Source organism: Chionomys nivalis, chromosome 23 (assembly GCF_950005125.1).
Source record: "Chionomys nivalis chromosome 23, mChiNiv1.1, whole genome shotgun sequence".
NCBI lineage: Eukaryota > Metazoa > Chordata > Mammalia > Rodentia > Cricetidae > Chionomys > Chionomys nivalis.
The window spans coordinates 18,055,628-18,081,660 of NC_080108.1; the positions used below are offsets into that span (position 1 = coordinate 18,055,628).

The 26,033-nt window shown below is 41.2% G+C and overlaps 1 protein-coding gene across 1 annotated transcript in view; it reads right to left on the reverse strand.

Moving 5' to 3' along the window:
- Positions 1-26,033, reverse strand: part of Akap13 (A-kinase anchoring protein 13) — a 264,078-nt gene that overhangs the window by 113,108 nt on the left and 124,937 nt on the right. Inside the window, exons 7-8 of the mRNA XM_057755917.1 lie at positions 21,484-24,544; positions 18,073-18,200 (exon numbers count right to left, since the gene is read on the reverse strand). Of these exons, the coding sequence (XP_057611900.1) occupies positions 18,073-18,200; positions 21,484-24,544 (3,189 nt within the window). The remainder of the gene's footprint in view (positions 1-18,072; positions 18,201-21,483; positions 24,545-26,033) is intronic.

Sequence of the window (26,033 nt, forward strand, 5' to 3'; positions counted from 1 at the left end):
AACTTAACCAGGGCTAGTGAGGTCACAGATCGGAAAAGAGAATCTTCGATTACTGTTGCTTTCTTAAGTCAATACAGTCTCAATTACATTCTAAACACGTATTTTTATGCCCTCGGATAGGCGCAGCTCTCACTGGGCATCTCCCAGCAGATGGAGACCATTATAGAAAGCTACAATTGGTAAAATACAGAAGACAACTGCCTGCGGGTGCCCAGCTCCAAATGAGACATCTACAAGACAGCTAACGGCACACCCAAGACTCGGAACACTGCTTAAGAGCCTGAGGACCAGGAAGTCTACTGAGAGAGTGTGTCTTATGACAGCAAGGCTGAACCCATAAAATACCAACAACACGTCGCCTAAACAATACAATGAAAACACCCACTGACATGCTAGGGTGGATGGAAGAAATTTCACGGGACTCCAACCTTAGATGAAGAGCTATAGGTAATTAACAACTGCTTAGAGAGAGACCCCAAATAGTTATCAGATACCAGGGGATTAGTCCTGAAACCACACACATACAAGGAACACTGAGCTGACTCAGCAGGCTCTACTTACATAGTTATGCATTTATATACACATACAACAATAAGTCAGCCTATGAGGAGGTATATGTGCCAAAATCAACTATTGATAAATTCTAAAAAATTAGAATTGAAAGAACAAAACCTCTGTAATGGCTAAATGTTGGCTTTCTCCTTGACCATATCTTTTTTTTTTTTTTTTTTTGGTTTTCGAGACAGGGTTTCTCCGTAGCTTTTTGGTTCCTGTCCTGGAACTAGCTCTTGTAGACCAGGCTGGCCTCGAACTCACAGAGATCCGTCTGCCTCTGCTTCCCGAGTGCTGGGATTAAAGGCGTGTGCCACCACCGCCAGGCCCATATCTTTAATTAAAACTAAGAAATGATATTTTTCGTGGTTGGATTAATTTGAGGTGGAAGACCACTCTAAACCAGATCATCTGAAGTCAGATCAACCCTAAATCTGGATCATACCTTCCAGTTACAGCCCCCACAAAAGGACATGGAAGAAGGAAGCTTTTGCTTTTTGCCTGTCCTGCTGTGGAGGCATTCCTTCACTGGTGTTAGAACCTAGTTCTTTAAGAATTCCAATGTAGCCTGTAGACCGACAACTCTCGGACTTCTCTGGGACCAGAACCAGACTGGGAATGCTGGGAAATCAACCTTGAGGACTGAACAACTGCCATATCCTTGGCCTTTCCATCAAGAGACAACCATAGCTGGACTACTCAGACCACAGCCTGTAACTCACTCTAATAAATTCCACGTGTGTGTTTGTGTCCATTCTACTGTTCTGTTCCTTTAGAGAGCTGACTAACTTCGTCTTTCTTGAAACCAGACCACCTCCCCTGGATAGGTCTTACACCATAGCATAAGAGAGCAGCAGGGATGTTTCTGCAGGGAGGGTTAGTGCAGAACTTTAATCCCAGCACTTGGAGTAGCAGGTGCAGGTGCATGGATCTCTGTGAGTTCCAGGCCATCCTGGTCTTCGTGGTGAACTTCAGGACAGCTAATAGTAACACCTGTCTCAGAAAAAAAAAAAAAAAAAAAAAAAAAAAACTCAAACAAACAAACAACAGAGTCACCCCTGACAGCTCTGGAGAAGATAAGTGGTGAGCAGAAGTTCCAGGCCATCTGCTTAGTAAGATGCATTTTTTTTTTTCAAGAAGCTAGGACACAACTGAAAGCACTGATGAAAGAGTTAAGCTTTAAGAAAAAAGCCTTTTTATCCAAGGCAAAGGGAAAGAAGAAATGATAGATATTTATAGTCTTTTTCCTGGCCAATCTCCAAGTGCCTAATTTGGACTGAACTTAAAATGTCCCTGCAACAACCCCTATCCCAAAGACTAAACAGCAGTGTGACCCACTGGGGTAAAGGACATTTGGCTCCAAAGAGGCTGAGTCTGGGAGAGAAGCATATCACTGTAATTATCTTTCTGGCCTTTCCCTTCACCTCTATTTCCAAATACAAGTCAACCTGCTCTCATACTAGATTTTACATCTGGATGCCACCCACATGCCTGTAATCTGTAATATGGCTATATTTCCCCATGTATGTAAAAGTGACACAATGATATCTCCTTCAAAGTCTATCACATCCATAATACATCCATCAAACACCTAAGGTGAAAAAACACGCCTTGTCGGTCCTCTAACTAGTACAGCACATGTGCTAGCTTTGTTTCTGTTGCTGTGATAAAATATCCTGACAAAAAGCAACTCAAGAGAAAGCAGGGTTTATTACAGCTTACAATTCCAGGCCACAGTCTATTATTACAGGGAAGTCAAGAGACAAACATCAGCTAGTCTTACTACTAGTCAATAGTCAAAAAACAGAGAAAAACAAATATATACATGCCTACTTGCTTACATTTTTGTGCTCACTTTCATTTCTCCATTTGCATACAGTTCAGGGCCCCATGCATAGGGAATGCTGCTGCCCACAGTGCACTGGTTCTTCCCTACATCAGTTAACTTAATTATTAAGACCACCCACCACAGATGTGTCCACAGGCCAGCTCAAGACAGGTCATCCCTCATGAGACAAACTCTCTTCCCAAGTGACTGTTTCGTCAAGTTAACAATTAAAACTCACATCCAAGTACCTCGCCATCTATCTTTAAAGTTGAACGAGTCCATTTTGCAAGTCTCATGAAATAATATATCACTTACTCCATTTACTTAAATTTTTTAGCATTCAACAATGTTTCCTGCATAGATAAATAAATAAGGAGGCTCCCTTTTATCCATGAGGGGTGTGCGACAATATCTCTACTGAATGGTTGAAACCATAGGCAGTCCCCAAGTGCTACACACACACACACACACACACCACACACGTATTATATATTTTCCTATCTGTCTTGTTGCCACAATCACCAGAATTAGTCTGTTTACTTTGGGGCTATTACAAGTAAATTATTGGTTGCTCAAACACAGGCACTGGATCCCATATAAAACAGATAGCTGGCTACTAGGTGAATCATGGGTGGGTAGCCTACAGCATGGATATTTAAGACAAAGGATAATTCACATTTTGGATGAGAAGAAGCAAGGTGGCATGAAAATTTACTAAACTCCTCTGAACGGTACACAAATTTAAAACTTACAAGGTGTTGATTTCTTGAATTTACGATTTAAAATTTTCAAACTAAGTTGACTGAAGTATAATTGTAACTGTAGGAAGAGAGACTGTGTGTGTGTGTGTGTGGGGGGGTGATACCTCTGTTGGCCTGAAGAGGATCTTTCAGGTAGGAGCCCTATTCTTAGGAAGAGATTAAACCATATATGTAGCCTAGGTTCAAAAGCCTTTTTTAAAAAATGTATTGCTATTTACATATGCATATGTGTGTATGCGTGTGGTGGGTGTACACGCCATAGTTTGTGCATTTAACTTTGTGTAGTTCTTTCTTTTCATCTTCATGTGAGTTCTAGGAATCAAAACCAGACTTCCAGGTTGGCACAACAAGTGCCTTTGCTCACGGAGCCATCTCTCCAATTACAGAAGCCATTTATTAAAAAAAAAAAAAAAACCAACAAACATTTATCTCATGGGTTCTGACAGGGAGAGAGGCACTAAGGAAAAGAGTATCTACTTGGCTACTATAAATAAATGGCATTAGTACTTAGGCCTTACTGATAAATTATCCTAAAATTAATCAGCAAACAGAATAATAAACTCTCCGCCTGTTCTGAATACCTTCCTTTACTCCAATGACAAACTGAATCATATATGCAGATAACCTATGCCACTTGAGAAGTTGAGAAAGGAGAAAGAACCCAAGTTTCAGGCTAGCTGTGCTACCACGAGAGCTCTCTGAACCTCTGAACTCCTAATAGAGAATGGATCAGGTCATATGTAAGGTTTCTGCCATCCTTTCAATTTGTCATCTCTAAGACCAAAATTAGCATCTTTTTTCTGCCTCCCCATGAGGATATTCAAAAGAACACAGGATTATTTAATTGGCTTATTGTTTATATGTTTCACATGAGCAACATTTTCATTTCAGACTTAAATGATTAATCCTGGCTTTTAATGCTTAATGGCTTTGTGCCTCCAGCTTTTATGAGACATTTTAAACATCTCTGAACCATTCTGTTTTATTAAAAACATAATTATTCAAAAACTACATAGACAGAGAAGTAACCAGCTTTCTTGGTTCAATCTAAATATGCAAAGTAATAGGTTACCCACAGGGAGTGTTCCATTTTTTCCCTGATTTTAAACCTTTTAGATGCATTTATTTTAGGTGTATGAGTGCTTTGTCTGCATGTATAAATGTGCAGCATAAACACACCCGGTTGTCCAATGGTCAGAGAAGAGTGTCAGATTTCCTAGAACTGGAGTTATAGATGCTTGGGAGCAATCATGTGGGTGCTGGGAACCCAACCCACCCAGGTACTCTGCAAGAGCAAAGAGTGATCCAAACCAACAAGACATCTCTCCAACAACCAATTAGTTTTAGTATCTACCCCTGCCAAGGTATAAATTTTGCCCCCCTAACTAACATAACTTAAAGCTTTGTTCTTCTATGAAACTAGAAAATAAGATTTTAAAAGAGGACTACTGAGAACTGAAGAACAATGGCAATGGGTTCTTGATCCTATTGCACGTAATGGCTTTGTGGGAGCCCAGGTAGTTTGGATGCTCACCTTAATAGACCTGGATGGAGGTGGGTGGTCCTTGGACCTCCCACAGGGCAGAGAAACCTGCTTGCTCTTTGGGCTGAGGAGGAAGGAAGACTTGATTGGGGGAGGGGGAGGGAATGGGAGGTGGTGGCGGGGAAGAGGCAGAAATCTTTAATAATTAAATAAATTAATTAATAAAAAAAAAGATTTTAAAAGAAAGGGATGCAATGAATTTTTAGATGTAGAATTCAGATAAGCAATATAGAAAACCATTAACTAACTAGGTCTCTGCTTTGCTAGGATTTTCTGTATTCCCTTTCCTTATAAGACTCTCAACCATACACCAACGATTGTAAATATGTGCTGTAAGGGAAGGAAGACAGAATGCAGGGACATAATGAGTTAAAAGGGAATAATGGTATTTGAAGGTTTTAAGGGGAAAGAGGCTAGTAGGGCAGGGTAGATGAGGAACATGGGAAGGAACAACTAACATAAAAGACATTTTTAAAAGTCATATGATCCAGGTGGTGGTGGTGCACACCTTTAATCCCAGCACTCAAGAGGAAGAGGCAGGCGGATCTCTGTGAGTTTGAGGCCAGCCTGGTCTACAAGAGCTAGTTCCAGGACAGGCTCCAAAGCTACAGTAAAACTCTGTCTTTAAAAACAAAACAAAACCCACTCAACGACCCTCCCCCCAAAAAGTCATATGGAAACTTATTATTGTAGGAGCTTTCTAAAAATATACACATACATAAAAGAGTTAGAAGGGCTGGAGAGATGACTCAGCAGTTAAGAGCGCTGGCTGCTCTTCCAGAGAACTCAGCTTCACTTCCCAGCACCCACAAATAGCTCATAAATATAACTTCTTCTCAGTTCACTCTTGGGAGCAGCAAATGGTCAAAAGGTAACCTGGTAGAAGGACTCTTGTGCAAGTCCCTGCACTGCTAGTAGTATTGGCACACTTAGCAGTCAGGGATGGCCTTGATGATGCTGACTCAAGAAGACAGGGAGGTGGCTCAGCTGATAAAGCACTTCCGTGTAAGCATGAGAACCTGAGTTTAGATCCCCAACAGCCATGTAAAAGCTAGGTATAGAGGTGAGCATCTATAACCTCAGCATTGGGGCTCTGTGTATCTCTCTCTCTCTCTCTCTCTCTCTCTCTCTCTCTCTCTCTCTCTCTCTCTCTCTCTCTCTCACACACACACACACACACACACACACACACGGCTAAGATGGCAGGACAGGGACAAGAGAATGCCTGGAACTGAATGACCAGTCAGTGTGGCAGAATCAGTTAAGTTCAAGGTTCAGTGAGAGACCTTGTCTCAAAAAGTAAAGTAGATCGGTCTGATTAGCCGGTAATAATGCTCGCCAAAAACCTGTATCCAATTCCTAGGATCTATATCTTAATAACAACTGACTTCCATAAGTTGTCCTCCAACCTCTACATGCAATGGCACATGTAGACATGGCTACTATTTCATTATTACTTGCTTTATTAAAAACACATATACAAAGTAAATAAATGTAAAGAAAAATAAAACAAAGTGGAAAGTGACCATGACAAACATATGTCATCAACCCTTGGCCTCTACATGCATGCATTAAGGATGTACAGAGACATTCAAACACAGATGCACACACACAATGGATTTTGTTTAGCAGTTAAGAAACCAACTAATTTAGAAGAATAACAAACTTCTATGCAACCTCCAGCTATTTGTCAACTACATAAAACTTACACTATGCACTTGTCACATTTTCTAGAGTAGAAACTGTCTCATTTAATAAGATGGTCTTAGTATTTAATCCTGGCGAAGGTAACATGAAGAGGTACAAGTCACAATGCTAAAGACTGGAAGGTAAAATTACAGCACATGTTTCATAAAGTTTTCTCTGTTGGACAAAACTCAGTTCTCACTCTCTGCTATGGTTACCAAAACAGTATGTACAGGGGATGGGGGAGGAAGTGGAGGGAAATATATATAAAAGTTATTATTTATTAAGAAAACTGGAAGGAATTTAGGGGAGGAGTTAAAGGTGAATATGATCAAAATATACTGTACGAAAACTCCCAGACCCAAAAAGATGAACACGGGATGTACTCACTCATAATTGGTTTCTAGCCATAAATAAACGACATTGAGTCTATAATTTGTGATCCTAAAGAAGCTAAATAAGAAGGTGAACTCAAAGAAAAACATATAGTTATCCTCCTGGATATGGGGAGTAGACAAGATTGCCGAGCAAAAAATTGGGATCTTGGGGGTGGGGTGGTATAGGAGTAAGGGGAGATGGGGAGAGAAAAGTGAGAAGGGGAGGATGGGGGGAACTTGGGGAATTGGGATGGTTGGGATAAAGGAAGGATGGATATGGGAGCAGGGAAGCATATTTCTTAATTAAGGGAGCCATCTTAGGGTTGGCAAGAGACTTGAACCTAGAGGGGCTCCCAGGTGCCCAGGGGGATGTCCCCAGTTAGTTCCTTGGGCAGCTGAGGATAGGGAACCTGAAATGGCCCTATCCTATAGTCATAATGATGAATATCTTGCATATCACCATAGAACCTTCATCTGGCAATGGATGGAGATGGAGATAGAGACAGAGACCCACATTGGAGCACCGGAATGAGCTCCCAAAGTCCCAATGAGGAGCAGAAGGAGGGAGAACATGAGCAAGGAAGTCAGGACCACGAGGGGTGCACCCACCCACTGAGACAGAGGGACTGATCTATAGGGAGCTCACCAAGGCCAGCTGGACTGGAACTGAAAAAGCATGGGATAAAACCGGACTCTCTGAACACAGTGGACAATGAGGGCTGATGAGAAGCCAAGGACAATGGCACTGGGTTTTGATCCTACTTCATGTTCTGGCTTTGTGGGAGCCTAGCCAGTTTGGATGCTCACCTTCCTAGACCTAGATGGAGGGGGGAAGGACCTTGGACTTTCCACAGTGCAGGGAACCCTGACTGCTCTTCAGACTGGAGAGGGAGGGGGGAAAGGAGTGGGGGGAGGGGGAGAGGAAGGGGAAGAGGGGGAGGGAAATGGGAGGCTGGGAGGAGGTGGAAATTTTTTTTCAAACAAAAAAAGAAAAAAAAGAATCAACAAAAATGCTTATTTTACATAAAAAGCCAAAATGCACATCTATTTTGTGAAAATGTAAATCAGCGTTTACAGTTCTATTACAGTAAAGATGACCCACAGCTCTCCCATTTAGCAGCAGCTGCTGAAATTTACCCACTGTATTTTACAGCAGACTAGCTTTGAAGGTATTTGCTGACTGCCATTTTGAACTTCAGAGTTTTTGCAGTTAACTTTATTATGGCTGTGTGGTACATGCCGTTCAGTAACGAAAATTCAGTTATCTTTCTCTTTCCCATCCTCACACTAATTTCTCCGTTTTCCCCTTCTGTTTTTTGCTCCTTTCCTTTCTATTCCCCTAAGATTCTACTAACTAATCTAGAAGAACTTAAAAGAAAAATCAAGACAGCTTTTCACAAAAGTCAGTTTCTGCAGAGAGTGGTATCAAATAACCAGTAGGGAAGAGTTCAAAGCTAAAGGAACAGCAAGACTAGTTCAGCTGAGCTCAGCAATGCAGATCCGCAATTCTAGTACAGGCAGGAGAATCCAAATCTCATTAGCATTCTCAGTTACAGATCAAGTTCCAGGCCAGCCCCAGCTAGGCTATGTGAGACCCTATCTTAGCATCCCCTCCAGAAACACATACACGCATGTGTGTGCAAACACACACACACCAACAAGACAGACTTGGGGTCTTAGTCATTAAAGGATATGCATTTATTTATTAACCTTTGGCTCCTTCTCAGTGTCATGGCAAGAAACAGGCATATAAAAATATAGATTCCCATAAGCAATATAAAATAGTTGGGTATGTTAAGGCATGGGTTTACCCACTTCACCCACTCCAACCACCTTCCCTAAAGCCAGCTAAAACTACCAGTATCTTCCAGTATGAGACCAAAGCAGCAGCTGACAGCCATCCTCTCTGTATTAGTAACAGTTTTGTTTGTTTGGCTCTTTTTTGCTTTGTTTTATTTTTTTTTGAAATGGTCTTTGTAGTCCTGGCTGACTGGGTTTCACTAAGTAGACCATATTGGCTTCAAAGTCACAGATACACCTACACCTGTCTCTGCCCTTTGACTATTGGGATTAAAAATGTGTCCCACCACACCTCACCAATGGCAAGCATCTCTGGTGATTTCACAGAAGCCTAAAAGGTTGTGGGAGAGGGGTAAGGGTAAGCCAAAGACAAAAATCTATAGATCACAGCCTTAATTAGAATATACATGCATTCTCTTTTTGTAGGGTATTCCTTTTAATGGGGTCAGCTGTAGCAGCAATTGTAAAAGGGTCAAGTAAATATTTCATTCCTTTCTTGACTCTAAGAAAGCAGGCCCAGAAGAAAATCAATTCACTGGGTTTGATGTGAAGCAGACACAGCACCAGGGTTCAGCACTAACGAGAGGATGGCCAGAGCTCCAATACCCATTTCCATCATTCTATTAGGGAAATCTAATGACTCCTAAGAAGGAACAAAGTCTATTGTGTTGTGCACATAGGCATTATGGACAGGAACTGCTCCATGGCAAAACAAAAACACAAAAGAAATACATGATATACACATCATGTTCTAGAATTGTAATGAAAATACTGACTCCCTATTTTAAGAAAAGCAATGTTGTCAATGGGGAAAATCCTGATTGAACTATTTCTACAGAGTTCCACTTAATGTCTGACAGTGTAATTCAAGACATAGGAGGAGTATGGTAAAGCAAGACCTAAACAAGGCAATTCAGGTCCACCCGGCTCCTATGTCAGTACCTCATTCACCAGTTTCTCCCAACAAACCTTCCTGAGGGACAGTCCAAATCTTACTTTACCCATTTTCATATAATCTTGTTTCTATTACAATGTTCAGCACACAAAACAGTAGAGATTTGTAAAAGGCAAATATATTTGGTAACTACGCAACAGCACTATCCCTTAAAAGAAAAGACATACTCCAACATTACAATTTATTGTCTTAATTTCACTGTAAGTGTCTAAAGTGAAGGACTCATAATAGACATATATATATAGTTTCTCTCTTCCCAACTGCCAATGTAATGTTCTAGGGCTTTCCATAAGTTCCAGCCTTGCAAGGGTAGAATAAGAAGAAAATATCCCTAAGGTCTTTAGAGTAAATGTATTTCTACCTTCAAGTAAAGACTGCACACTGCATTGATTCTGGGCCTCTCATCAAACACTCCTGGTCTCCAGAATGGCCCAGGCCCCGACCCAATCTCCAAAGGCCAGGAGTCATCCAATGACCTGTCTCATCAGCCAGGAGGGACCAAAGCCCAACCCTCTCATCTATAAGGCCTTCTGCTTAAAAAGACACTAGTCTATAGACAGTTCAGGAGAAAAAAGAAATACAAGAGAAGGAGGGATGGTTAATAGATAAGTTAATGATGTCAAAATAGAAACAGCTGGGTTGGAAGAGATAAATCATTAGGTAAAGTGTTTTACATCAAGATGTGAATTTGATTCTCCAGAACCCATGTTTGTTTGAAGTGTGTGTGTGTTGGGGAGCTTGTATTTTAATTGAAAACAAAACAAAACAACATCAAAAACCCAGCTGTGCATATACTTCTTTGTCAGCACTGGAGAGGTGGAGAAAGATAGATCCCTACAGTTTGCTAGTCAGCCAGTCTTGCCTAATTGATAAATTCCAAGTCACTGAGGGTCTCCTTTGTCTCAAAAAAAAAAAAAAGAAAGAAAGAAAAAAGAAAAAAAGAGAAAAAAGCAGTGGATGTCTGAGGAATGACATCTGAGGTTGACTTCTACCCTTAATATATGTGTGCACATATCCTTACAAACACATAAAAAGAAACAAAACTGGCCAAAGCACATTTCCCAGAAGTTACCGTTTTCATAGCAGCACAAGAAAACGGGTATTAGAAAAGAGACCCTACACTTCTGCTTTGTCCAGGTCTACCAGGAGATATCCCGAGTGACGAAAATGGAAAGCACGAGACTGTTTCTCTTTTCACACTGTTAGAAAACATCAGTAAGCAAATCAGATTGCTATGTGACTCGTGCAGGCTGCTCACTTGGAAACAATGGTAACTTCAAGGTAGATAGCTATTTTCGTTAGACTTCAGGGATGCAACTATAACAGGCATATGTAAAAAGAATGATGCTGTCCTCTGGGAAGATGATGTGGATGGAATTTCAAATGTATCTAGATCACTCCACAGTGTGATTAGCACATGGTCCAGCCACAAGCCTCCAAGAACCTGTTATCAGATGGCAATTTGCTAGAAGGAAGTATTCAAAGCTATATATAGTGCAGCAGATGCAAAAGTTTAGTGGCTATAAAAGGGATTAAGAATACATATCTATCTGTGTCCTTCCCATAATTCCTCCCAAGTATGGGAGTGGGAACAAGGGCTAAAAGAATCAATGAAATAGAGGAAGGTAACTGAGCAGTAGAGATAGTCCTATCTATGGATCTCCCCGATGACAAATAGTGTTCTTGGAGAAATTTTACTGGGGAGCTTTCTGGATGACCTGGCTTATTTCAGTGACAGGGGTGAACTCTAAGGTAGGCTAAAAGGAAATAGTTGGGCCACTAGTTAGTCGGGCAGACAATGCTTGGTGTTCTGGGGTTTCTAGGGTAAAATTCCTTCATGCCTTGTCGACTTTAAGGGTATATATAACCTTATGATCACTAAAATTCCTTACATCCAGATGTCATGAGAACAATTATTTCTTAAATATTTCAGACTCCTATAGTTACCAAATCTGGAACACAGAGAACTTTAAATACTTAACATTTTATTTAGTTCCATGCTCTTTTATTTAATCTATATCTTTATATCTACATCTATTTACTCACCCCCTCATGTGTGTGTACACGTGCACCCACATGAAAGTCAAAGGAAAACTTTGGGGAGTCAGTTCTTTCCTTTCACCACATGGGCTCCCAGGAATGGAATTCAGGTATGCCGGTTTGGCTACAGGTGTCCGTATTCACCGAATCATCTTGCCAGCTCCTACCAGCTAACGTTTTTTTGGGGAATACTACATGTGCACTGGTGTAAGCAGTTAGAAACTGTGTCTTCACACTGTTTCTATCTAAAGGCAGTGACAGAGCTTTAGGAGTTCTCGGAATGGAAGAACGCCCATATCAGTGCATGGAGTCAAAAGGTAAGGAGAAGGTACGTTTTCACTGTACGAATGGAGATACTGAAGCAGAAACACTACTAATTCCCATGTGCTTCACCACTACTGAACACTTGCATTATTCATACTTCTGTGGTAAATGCTACTTTTCTTACTTTCCTATTCAAATTTCTTAAACCTTGGGTACCTACTAGATCAGTTACTTGCAAACTGGCTTATTTCTGCAGTGTAGGTGATTCTAGGATCTTTGCAGGTCAGTTATGTTAGGTAGGCAGGCTGGCAGGCAAAGGCCACCACCAGACTCCTGATTCTATGTTCTTTCCAGTAGAATTCCAGAATCGCTTGCACTATATGTATATTGCCCAGGAAACATCACTACACTTCAGACAAACACAGAGGCTTTTTATGTGTGGTCAAAACTAAGAGCTAGAACAAACATTAGAGAGTATCTAAGACCAGTATACATACAAAAATAAAGACCTGGGAATTAAATCAGTCAAGGCCATTTAAAAATGTATAACCAGATCATTAAGTCCTATCCTTATACATGCTATCTCCGGATAATTCTACACAAAGGCAAGAGTTTTGCCAATGTGGTTTTACAGTCTGAGATCTTCTGGAGGCCTATCTTTTCCACAACTACACTGAAAATCTGCAGAAACAGTGACTGAAAAATTTTCCTGGAAACTCTCCAGTTTAGAACTTAGAGAAAGCTGTCCCAAAACTCAGAAGTAAGCTTCCCTGTGGCTGATGCTGGCTATTGCATTGTACCCAAAAGGAATAATTAAGGGGGAGGGAATTGGTTTTTTTTAAATGTCAAATGTGTGTAGAGAAAATTTATTGGCAACTCAGAAAGAGGCCAATTTGACTTTTACTAGGGGACAAAAAGAGCACAAACACATATGTGAATATGATGGCAGCCATGTTCTTCAAAGGTCCTTTTTAAAAACTGAAAACTCTTAGTACAGTGGCATGGTGGAAAGCTATCTTGAAAGTGTTATTCTAAGTCACCACGTAGTCCTGCAACTACGGTAAGTTCCTCTTGCGACTGAGCATGAAAGCTGTGAAGAGACAACAAGAAGCAGAGATGTTTCTAATTCAGCTCCTGGACATGTGGAAACAACAGCTTACCCCTCAGGATGAGAGAAGAAAACATGGTGTTCCCATTAAAAATGATAAAAGGACAGAGAACTCTAGATGATGTTAATAGGAGGCAATCCAAGACCAAGGCTGCAGTGATCATAGCTTTGAACATTAAAGTTAATATTGTAAAAAATAACTAAGAATAGAAATTCAGTTAATCTTAAGTCTAGATGACTAACTACAAAATAGGAATTCTGACTGAAAGTGCTTTCTTGATTTGGGAAATACATTAAACAAAAGTATACTTTCCCAGTAACCTAATCTTCAACATATGGGATTTTATAGTTGTCCTTGGAAGTATTTGCTCTGGAGTGTTTGGCTGCTAGGCCCATGGGCATCCTGACAAGATACACTGGCTTTCAGGATTAACTGTTCCACATGGTTAATAAGCTTATGCAATGAGCATTTGGGAAAGGTATTATTTCACAGAGCCTCAATGAACAGATACCACAGTGAAGCAAGCTCTTTCTGAATGAACTGGGCCATACCTTACAAATAAAAGACCACTGTTAGACAAGGGGCGTTTAGATTACAGCAAAGGAAAGCTGAATCAGAAATGTGTCCCTGGTTCCACTGGATCGTACTCTCCAGGTAAACGGTCCCCTGGCTTCTGTTTCTCCAAGTACAAACATAATACCATCTCTCCCGCTTCCCATTTGGCATGCTGCACTTTATGGAGGAAAAAAATGCAAGATATTAGGAAACAATCAACTTAGATGCTCAAACAGAAAGAGAAATTTCTCCTACTGTAATAGACAGCACGAAGAGTTGACACAGCGGGTTAGAACTGGAGTATGGAATAAAGCACTCACCCTAAACCAAGTGCACACCTTAGGATGACTCTTCAGGAAAGAAGAGCATAACAGAAACATTTCACAGCACAAGCTTGGGTTACAGCCCAAGTGACAATTTAACTAGTGGTGAAACAAGACATTTAATTATCCCAAATGACTTCAATAAGATGTTCTTTCAAATTTTTAAGGTCTCAGAAATAAACCAAGTTTTACAACTCCCAACTTAAATTACTGTATGATGCTATTCCTGAAGCTTTTATCATGTAAGCTCAGTAGATAGAAACAGAGTCTGAATCCTCGTCTACTCCTTATCTGAATGGCAGGCCATCAGAATCTAAAGTTATTAAGTAATAATAGTTATGTTCAACTGGAGTTGTACTTGTATGCCAGACTTTTCTCAGCAACCCCACCCCAACCCTCAATGGTGAAAGGATCACCAGAAGACAATCTAGAGACCCCTGAAATTAGGCAAGTTATGTAAGAGGAAGCAATGTCTGATACTGGATTCGAACTACTAATAAAACTGTGGCAATACTTCACAAATCACAGTCACGAAGTGCCATATGTGAGTGACCCTTAGGAGCAGATTATCAGTTTTGCCTGCTGGACTGTGAACAATTTTCAAGCTAGAGATTTTGAGAACTTTGTGGCATTTAACATTCAAGTTTTTCCTGAGACTACAAGGAGACATCAACTTTGATATTGCCTGAGCCCTGTACGTACCACGATTTTAAAGCACTCATTCTCCAAAGTCGGACTTCTAGCACATGCTAAGTAGTCTTAAGAAGTGAGAAATATGGACAGCTTGGTTGGCAGATCAAGCACCAGATCACTGGACTAAGAAAACAGGAATTCAACCACAGGTTTCTCTTTAAATAAACTCTGTATTTATATTTATTAGCAAACTGCCACAAATTCCCTATCACTCTTGTCTTGCAGGTTATCAGACAAATGTATTTGTTCTGTTTTCTGTTTGGAAGAGAATGAGTCAATGAAGCAATAATTCAATGAAGCAATGACTGGCTTATTCCCAAGGTCAAAACAAAACCTGGGTATGTGTCAGAAAGTCTGGATTAAATAACATTAAACAAATGCCACTCCACCCCCAACTACAATCACAAACTCAGTCAACCCTTTCCTTAATACAGACACTAGAACTTTAAGGCTAAGATGATGAACAGAGATGAGAAAATTGAGTTATACAGAGCTAAACCAAAAATCTAGCTCAGACAGAATTGAGCTCTCTAACCCAATTTGCAGTGTAGTAATTAGAGGTTATACAAGAGAACATTTTTGTTGTTGTTGTTGTGTTAAAGAGCAAGTCTTCATATACATAGCCCAGGCTGGCCTTGATTCATGGCAATTATCCTGCCTCAGCCTCCCAAGTACTGGAATTACACACGTGTAGCATTATGCCCAACTTACTGTTTTTTAAAAGAAAAATCAAGAAGAGAGAAGGGAATGGAAAAACAAAGAGCTTGCTTGCTCAACTTTCACTGGTACGGAGTATTCTTTTTGCCAGAAGTTTACACACTTCTTGCCAGTAGTCTACTATTGGTTGTGTATACTCCCTGAAAAAAAATCTAAGAGTAGATTTATTATTTTTTAACGACTGAAAAGATTTAAAGCAAAAATATTAAATGCTCTGAACATCATATGGAATTCAAAATTCAGTGTCTAAAACAAGGTTCACTGAAGTACAGAAACATTCCATGTATTGTTGCTTTCCCAATGTGCCAGCAAGGGGACAAGCTAGGGCAAAGACTGTATATATATGTCCCACAGAAACTAAAACTTTCCTACAGACTCCTGCTCTCTTCTGACACAGTGAAAATATAGTTAATGGATAAAAAGAGAAGAATTAAAGTGGAAGAGAGGAAGACACAGGAAATGTTAAAAGTCTGTGTCCATGGGTTTTTCTTTCAGTTCACAGCACAACAGTGAGAGGAAAGGAGAGTGGTGGTCAGACTTTAAGTATTTTAATAATGATGCCGACACAAAAACTTCCTTTGCACCTGAAAAATATCCCAGGAGACAAGGACACAAAGTATAAGGTAAGAGATTCTCTACATCCTAAGTTAGAAGAACTAGCTCCAGACTCCACCTGCTTCTGATGCCAGTCACATGATTCTTCTAGGCTCTACTCCTTTTCAGGAAAATGAGGTATGCTGAGCAACCAGCAGTGTATTCTTTCTTTCAACCCCTAAAACTACAGGAAGAAACAAGAAGAAAAGAACTAGGAAAGAACAAAACTAGAGTGTCTGGATTCAAGGACTTGAGTTTGCTCCTTCCTTTTTTTTGAGGGACTTTCTGGATCAAAGACACATGCACCCACAAATCTTATATTCCCAATTCTTCCCTGGGGCAAAAGCAGCATTTATCTGAAAAATGCTTGCTATACAAGTAAACACCCAGGCACTAGTCAGGAATATTATCTGCAGCAAGTGGTGGGCAGGAACAGCCAGCACCATCTTACCACCGTACTCCAATAAAATGAGGCTTTGTTATCATCTCATAATGTCAAGCGGTTTGGGATGGTACAGTTCTGTTTACCTACTGTGGTAATCTTAATGAAAAATGCCATTTTAGCCTTTGAAAGGCAAACACTGTCAGGTCTAGCCAAGGAACACTGACAGTGTATGTGAGCACATTAACTTGTTGGTCGGCTTTCCAAAAGTCTGTCTTTAGCCAGCACAAAATTCAAAGCATAAAACACAAAGTCTTCTTAGCAAGTTTCCTTGATCTGAAAGCTATTAACTTTAAACCAGGAGGAAATGCTTTTAAAAACCTACTGAAGAAGCTGAAGAGACAGCTCAGTGGTTAGGGGCATATGCTGCTTTTCCAGAGAAACCAAGTTCCACTCACAGCATCCAGATCACTCTGGCTCCAAGGGATCCCACACACTCTTCTGGTCTCCAGGGGTTCCTGCATTCATGCTCACATACTCCTTTCCCAATAATTAAAATAATAAAAAATTTAAAACTCTGAATATTAAATTTGGAATGACTACATGGCCCAATAATTCCACTACTATGTACACAAAAACTTGTCTACGTAATGTGTCTGTGTGTGTCCATAAAAGTCCCATGATTTCTAACAGCTCCAAAAACAAAGCATTCCAAAATATATACCTTATTTACAATGGTATGTAGTGATATTTCATTTGTATTTTAGTAAAGCTTGCCTGAAGACCAGAGTAAAACAGCCCCACTGGTCAGCCTTACAGATTAGGAACTGGTGACACACACCTTTAATCCCAGCCCTAGAGAGGAATATAAAATGGGAGGAGACAGGTCTCAGCTCCATCTCATTCTGAGGATTACTGGAGGCAGGATCACCATCTCAGCCTGACGTAGAGGTAAGAGCCAGTGGCTGGCTGTTTTGCTTTTCTGACCTTCAGGTTGAACCCCAATGTCTATCTCTGGGTTTTTATTAATCATGCTACGATGGTATATGTTTACAATGAAATACTATCTGACAATAATCAATGATGCAACACGAATAAAACGTTAAAATACTAGGCTAAGCCACTGAAGCCAGACGTCATGAGCACATGCTCTATAATTCTCTTTATATGAAGTTCAAGAAAAGTCAAATGTCTAAAAAGAGAAATCAGGTTCCTGACTGTCTGGTGAGTGGAAGTAAGAAAGGCAGGGCAGACTGCAATGGGCATAGGGCTTTTGAGATGACGATGTCACACCAAGAACATAAACAATCAGGCTGGATAGAAGGCTCAGTGGACACTGCACACACATGGTATACATACATGCGAGCAAAACAAACATACACGAGTAAATCTCAAAAGATAAAACAGGCAGTAGCAGGTATGCAGTTCTATAAATATAAAAAGCTACTAAGCATATTTTATTTGAATGGTGGTGTTGCTAATGTATGTATCTTCATAAAGCTGCTACACAAATACTTACTCAATGTTTTTTTCTTTGCTAATAATGATATTCCTCATAGTTTAGACACTTTATGGTGACCTCCAAAATGAAGACATACATTTTGGTATAAATTCTTGTGTCAATGTAAATGTGTTGGCCAGTTTTAAGGTCTTGCGCTCACAGGAATAACGTTTAGTTGTAATGCCCAAAGGATTCACGTCGGGAAGCGATTTCGAAGCTCTGACGACACCAACACGAGCCGCACAAAGACAACCCTTCTTTCCAGAAGCGGAACAAGAAGGAAGAGTGAAAACCACTGGTGTAAACCAACCTATCGCTAAACTAAGGCTACGGATCAACAAGCAGACCAAGGCGCAACGCTCTGTCCACACAGGCCCGCAGATGCCACTTACCGCTTGGGTTCCAGGGCCTTGCTTCATCTTGGGTGTGGTAGTTCCATTTCCTACAGCCTCCTGCTCAGGAGGAGCTCTGGTCTTATTCAGAAAATCCACTTCATCTTCAGCTTTAGTGTCTGGCATTTCTGAAGAGAATACGGGTTATTCAGAGACAGTATATTTGATTTTTTTTTTTTTTTAAAGAAAATTCCTATGTGCTTTTGAATTTACACAACAAACTCTGGGTTTCATCTGTTTTGTTTGTTTTTCTATTAAATGGCAGGAGCGGGTGCCATTTATGACCCCATAGAGCTAGTACTTATATGGTTCCCAGCTTTAAATGAGTATAGAGCTAAAGGAGTTTCAACTCATCCGCTACTGAGAGTTCATTTCATTAATGATTTTTCATGAAAATCTATGAGAACTCATGTGACAGTAAATTCATAAACTATAAGGGTGCAGACTAATATCTGAAATAAGTCAGTACATTCTGGACACCATTATAGAAAAATATATCTGTACAGAGAAAATGAAAAGCCATTAAAATTGAGATAAAATCTTAGACCCTTATCTATACCATCAACTTAATCAATAAGACTGGACATTTAGGTAAATTGTTTTTAAAAATATCATTCCTTCCAAAAGCAAAATATAGAGAATCAGACACTCTTTTCTTTCTGACAAAAAACAAAAAACCAAAAACAATTTTTTTGGTTTTTATGTTATTGTTTTAGTATGAAACAGTCTGTCCTATACTGACCATGCTCTCAGCAGATCCAACAGTAATAGTCTCTCTTACCAGGCCACATGGTCAACAAAAGCAGGAAGTGATAATAATGATGTTCAAGGAAAATTTAGACTTCTGACACTTCTTTAAAGAGGAAACAATGATTGAATAGTCAAAATTTACCTTAATTTTCCAAGTATAAATGGAAATTCTGCCTCATTTCCATGTGTTGTTAATAACCTAGCAATGCTACCTCTCTGGCAATAAAAACAATCCCCATCTGAAAGACTGAGGCTTCTCTCATCAAATAATAACTCACGTTAGGACTCATTTACACTAACAGCACTGTGACCCTCTACAAGATCTTTGATTGGGAAAGTCACATTCCTAACAAAAGAACATTCACAATTCTTTCTACTGTCTTTTCTTTTATAATTATACAATCTTACTAGTAATTTAAAATAGGTAGCCAAGTTTGTCTGCCCAGAGAACAAAAATCTGTTAGCTTTCATACACTCAAGTTTTATTTATTTTTTAAAAAGAAGTAATCCTTTTACAAAAATCCCTCAAAGAAAATATTTCTAAGAGAGAAAGAGCAACTATGTGTATATAGGGGGATATATATGGCTTTTTTTGCACCCAGGAATGTGATTTTTAACATAACCTCAACTTTTCTATATGTAATCAACAAAAATATGGACCAGTACAACTTGTAGACATTGATTACTGAGACGGCAAGATTAGCTTGGTTTGGTTAAGCACCACCAACATTCGGGGAACAGTGACCAATCAATGCTTTCAGTGAGGCAAAGGTCACAAGTCCTTCTTTTAATAGGCTACTCCCAAATCAACAGCTAAACCTGACCTAAAAAACAATCCATGAATGGAAGGCAACCTTCACAAAAAATACCCTTGGCTATGAGATCACACTCATATGTACACGCAACGTAACCAGGGACTTTCCTCAGTCATGGCTTTTTCGTGAAGAAAAGCACCAATTTCTTCACCACTGGCTACTTTTTTTGTAGCTGGAGGCTGAGAACCAACCCAGTCATGAGTCCTTTTGGCAACAAAACAAGTAATCCATCTACACTACGTACACCAACCCCGAACTCATTCATTTTCAAGACACTATTTCTTAGTATCTTTATTACAGTTGTATATACTTAAAAACAAAAAGTCTAAGATTCTGCTAGGTTTCTTTTTCTTATTTTACCTTTTCTGATCCAGTGATGCAGACACAAACTTCACAGTTCACAGTTGCTAAGGTCAAATTGTGATCACAGAACAAGAAGGAGAACTAATCCCACCCTGGGTGGCCAAGGACAGAGCACCCAAAGAAAGGAAAACAGCAAGGCATCAACTTACAGCCACTCCCATGCTTCTGAAATGTCAACCTGCCAAGGCCCCCAAAATAGACTTGCCGTGGTGCCTTGTCTTAAGAATTAGAGACCTCATTTCAGTGTTGAGATAGACGTCAACCTAAAACAGCACTAAATTCAAAAACCCGAAGTCACCAAAAGTCCCACCTCAGCTTCCTCACTTAACCACTGCTGGACGTTGGGCTTTAAAACAGCCAGAAAGCCCTTTACCGGGGCACAGGCATTATGTTTAAACCCCATCTTCCTAGGGAACTTCTTTATTATTGTTTGTTCATTTCTCTCCACACCTCCCCCCCCCCGACACACACACAACAAGCATTACACTTAAAAGCACTGCCAACAGTTTAAAAAAAAAATCTATCAAAAACGCATTGAGGGGCATGGTACAGCCAGCTGGTAGCAGGTAGTGTAGAAATGTCTGCACCCAACTGACCTTCAGGAACTTCAGAAGACAAGATGATCAGCCATTCTGACGCCAGTTTCAGCCTCAGTCTCAAACACCATAAGACGTTCTAGTGAGCAAGTTCATTCCACTGAGCAATGGTGGTTTCTTTCTGCTCTCTCTGGACATGGCTACTCACTGATGAAGAGGCTGCTTGTGTTGAGCAATCTGCTCAGTGCAGCTGCTTCACCAAGATAAGCAGACACAAGGTCTGCCTGGTGACAGCAGCGCGGCAGACTGGGCTTGGGCGGAAATCCTGTATCCTAGCCCCTGTGCTGTGCAGGACTCTGAATTCCCAGACTCTGCCCAAAAGTGAAGCAGCAAACCTGGGGGGTCTGTTCCTCAGGCAGGAAAAGGAGGGAGTACACACCCCCGACTTAACCAATGACTTCATATCACCATTTTAGATATTCATTTTAAGAGTACTTCTCGAAACAGCTGTTCGTGAAACTGGCCTGACTTTAAATTCTCTTACAAGACATACAGACAATGACTTAGGAGAGTTTCCAACTTGTAAGCTGAGCACATTCATTTCAGCGCTGTGTTCTGTGGCTCTAAAGAAAAGAACTAAACTGCTTGATTAACACCACCTCAGACCCAGGTGCTGTCTTCCAGATTTAGAAACTGTAACAGCTCCAGCGTGACAGACAGTGTAGGCTAAAAAAAAAATCCCCAACCTTTGAGTCTATAATACAGGAAGTAAAATCTGTCCAACCCAAGTTGACACGTGTTTCCTGACAGTAGTGACTATTAACTTGGCAACTTACACTACTGAGCAAGCAAGACCTTAAAACAGTAACGACATCCACGTTCCTGCCAGTACATAACAGAAACATGCTTCTCTGAAGCTACTGATTTTATAAACTGCTTAAGCTTACCTGGTGCTGGCTCAGGCTTGTCCACAGGTGAAACAATTTTCTCTGGTTCCTCCGTTTCAACAACACAGTTCCCGGTGATTTCTTCATGAGTCTTATCCATGTGCAGGGTCTCCCCAGGTGGGAAAGTACACGTACTCTCTGTGCAAACATGCTGCAGCTGCTTAGGCTCTGGGATGGGCAGTGATGGACTACTGGTTTCTCCCTTAGCCAACAGTGCGCTGGAGGCCTTGACTTGCTTGATGATGGCCTCTACTATACGAGTGGCGGTCTCCTCTATGGGATCCGCTCCCTTAGGTACACACGCAACTTGGATTCCAAGTAGAGAGGTGGCATTACTTTCCTGGACTGAGGTCTGTGTTACTTGCTTCGTGCCAGCTGGGAGGACACTGTCATTGAGAGCTGAGAGTTCTATCTCTGTGGGGAGGTCCAAGGCAAGAGGCTGCATTGTTTCTTCATCGTTTGGGGCCTCTTTGGAGTTACTCATGTCACGGCTGAGGTCTGTTCCTTCCAGTTTTTCTCTCTTGCAATCAAGTGGCACTATCTCTGGGGTTATGCCTTCCTGTGAGCCAGTGACACCTTCACCTAGAAAAGCTTGTGGCAAACTTGGAGTCATTATCTTCTCTTCATTGAACAACTCTGAAACTGGACTGTCTTTGACACAATGTGACGTATCCTTTCTTCTGGGCTCAGCAACAGCTGATAAAGCATTAGGCACTGGCCCATCCTCCATCACATTTCTGCTTACCACACAAGCATTCGTTTCCCCTTGGATCTGAGCACTCGCACTAGCATCCAGAGCAGAAGGCTGAAGGGCCTCAGATGCATCTGACAACAGAGATGAGCCGCTCTGCTCTGCACCCGGGACTTTCTGCTTTGAATCTGCAGCCAGACTTGCTTTTGGTGGCACCAGGTTTTTCAGAGCCCCACCTTCAGTCAGTGGGCAGACCTGTGTGGCCACTTCCTTGTTATGCTTACTTTCTGTTTTCAGCCCAGCAGAGGGTGTGCCTGCTGAGTGACTGGGCTGCAGTGCTTTCTCTCCGGCACAGACGGCTGACATAGGTTGTTCACAAACTCTCGGTATCTCCTGCCCAGGAGGTGTTGTTATCTGGTTTTCCTTTGACATTTCTGAACAATTCCCGTCTTCTTTAACGGAAGAACACGTCCTTGCTTCATCCTTGTCATCTTGCCCCAGAGCTGCTGAGTTTTCTGGAACCACCAGACTGCCACTTTCTTCAGGCTGTAGAGACTCAGAGACTAAAGCAGCTTTATCCACACTTTGTAGTGAATCACCGCTCAGAACTTCAGGTGTCGCTGTTGGCCCGGGGCCCTCCTGTTCTCCACCAAGGCCTACAGGGCTGGTGTTCCCCATGCTGGGCTGAAGCTCTACAGCAGAGGGTGTACACAGGCCAGTGGCCCCGTTGCCTAGCTTCCCGGGATCACTCGAATCTCCTCCATCTGGGCCATCTCCACAAGCTATAGCTCTATGGAGCTGAGGAGTTGCTGTTCCCTTTTCTTTCTGGGAGGGGACAAGAGAAAGTGCGTCATCTTTGGTTACTGATTCACTCTCTGGACTGCTTGCCAGAGAGAAACTGCTGCCTGGTAGCGATACCTGGTCTGGCACTGGTTCCTTTTCAGTTTGGGGGACAACTGAAGGCAAATGTGAAACATCCCCAAGCACATTTAAGGTTGTATCTTGTTTTAAATCTTTTCCCTGGCTCTTTGCATCTAAAACACAGAGAGGATAAATCCCCACAGACTCCTGGGTATTTTTCACAGTGTCACAAGTGACTATGTCAGCTTGTGAGTCTTCTGAGCAGAGGGTGGTGCAGGGTTTTGGCTGCGTTCCGGTGCTTTCTGGCAGGCTGGCCTTACCACAACAGTGCTGTACAACCAGCTCCCCACTAGGAGCCACTGTGTTTTGCTGACACGAAGACTCGGCACAAGATGTGCCAGCCCCGCCTGCAGAACAAAGCAGTGCCTGGCTGTTTGGGCTTGCAGCACGGCATGAGTTAGATTCTGATTCCTGCTTTGGTATCCCATCTGGTTTTGGCCCAGAATAGGTTAATGCCAATGGCGATGGTGTCTCGCACAGGTCTGCTAGGGGAGTATCAGGTGCTAGTCCACCCGAAGTCGTGTCTTCTGCAGCAGGTGGAGACATCAGAGAGCTCTGCTCACTTAGAGCATCAGTTCTTTCCTCACAACTTCTCTCCTGCGTTTTCTTTCCTCTTTTCTCAGTGGGGATTTCTCCAGGACTCAAGGCAGGTGACGACTCAGCAGGCATGTTGGCACCCAGGGCACTGGAGGCAATGACATGGTTTGTAATATTGGCTTTCTCCACAGGCTCATGTAAAGCTTCAACACCAGACGCCTCAGCTGTGCTTACAACAGAATTCTCCAATCTTTCCTTTGTGACTTCCCCTACTTGATGCTTATTCTTCTGGATGGTACCGTTTGGGTTCAGTAAGCTATGTTCCAGTTCTCCTGCATTCTCTGGGGCACCAGCAACTGTTGAAGAACTGTCGAGTAGCTCCCTTCCAGAGGAATGCTGGCATGCCCCTGGCTCTGCGACCATGACTTCCTGCAGCACATGGCCACTGCTGCTCAGGGACTGCTGACCTGTGGCCACTACAGAATCTTTTGTTCCAGTTACTTCGGTTCTGTTTCCAAAGGATGGAAGGCCTTCGGAGCCTTTTACTCCACAGTCGGGTGTGCTCTGAAGGCAGCTGTCTTGATGAGATGCAGACCCAGTGTCCACGGCAGATGCTGGCTCCTCCTCTTCCCCTTTCCTCTCCACATCTTTATTTTTCTTATGAGCACAGACTGCATTTTCTTCCTCAGCCACACTTGACAAATCACAGGAACTTGCAGCCTTCCCCTCAAGACTCCCTCGGCAACATGGAGTGCTGCTGGTTTCTTCAGAAGAGAGCGGCTTCTGGTCAGAAGGCTCTGGTGCACAGGAAAGGAACTGGCCGTCTGTCTCTGGGGCACTGGGCACACTAGAAGAATCCTGTGCTGTCACCATTAAGGGCATAAGATTGTCCATCTGCTTCAAGTTTGTTTTCTAGGAGGAAATCAAAGATACTTTTTAAAAAATTGACCATGAAAAGAAAGGTGAATATGTGTGTGGGGGGTGACAAAACAAAGCTGATCGTGAGAAAAGGATGTCACTGATGCCTGCTAGCAAAGTCTTGTTGGACAGAACTGTCTTTCCAATCCTTCTCAGTTTAATGCTGCACTGCCCTCTGACCACATCTGTGTATCCATGGGGATGTCACATTTTATTTAGATTATACTCAATGACTGACTTCCATTATTAAAAAATAGATTTGAAATTAGACCTCAAAAGCTTTGTTTTTAAAAAGCACAACTGACATCTTGAAATGAGAGCCAGTGAGGATCCTTAGGTCTTTACAGGAACAGAGTCTACTTCCACCTGCCTCAAATATTAATGTAAAATCAAAGCCTAACCAGTTTTAAAACTCTTTCAATCAAAATATTCAGTCTTAGAACTATATCCTTGAAATATGCTCAACCCAACATACCTAAACTAAGTAGATTCAGAATTAGGAGTACTATGTATCAGTTTGATAAAAAGTGGTTTTTGTTGTATCCATACTAAATGTTAAATAAAAGACAGTGTATACTACCAACTACTGCCAAGGGTCCTATGTGTTGGAGGGTATTAAAACTCTTATCAAAAAATAGTTTTTTGCCACCTTAAAATTTGTGAGTAATTTAGTTTTATTTATTTTCTAAGATAAGACCACACTATGTAGGAGAAACTTGCTGTGTAGACAGGCTGGCTACATAACCACTTAATCCCTTGTCTCTGCCTCCTGACTACTGGGATTATAGGCTCACATTACCATGCATACCTTAAGAGTTTTTTCATATTATTATATAAACAAATACAAAAAATTATGAAAGAAATGGGTAAAACAATCACAATTTATCAATTTGACAGAAAGAACCCAGCACTGTTATATAAACTATGAAGACTATCTTTTGCTACTCTGTGTGTGTGTGTGTGTGTGTGTGTGTGTGAGAGAGAGAGAGAGAGAGAGAGAGAGAGAGAGAGAGAGAGAGAGAGAGAGAGAGAAAAGCTAAGTAAAAATTACAGTTAATCAAAAGTTATAAAGTAAGCAGAAAGGGGACTGGGGAGATGGCTCAGTGTTGAAGAGTGCATGCCATTTTTGCAGCGGGCCTGAGACTTCTATTCCCAGCACCTACCTACATCCAGCAGCTTGCCACAATTTCTAACTACAGTTCGAGGGAATTCAAAAGCCTCCTCTGGCCTCCATGTGCATCTGCACTTATTTATACCTACTCTCTGACATGCGACCCCCCACAACTAATAATAATCTTAAAGATAAATATAAAAATATCATAGATATACAGATAAGGCTTAGGAAAATAAAGACAAATAAATAGAGCTGAACCTTTAATGAGTTTATAATATCAAAATTCAGCAACTATTACAGTAATATTTATTTGATACATAATTATTTAAAATATCTGTTCTCCATTTATTATTTGTTATTGAAATAATT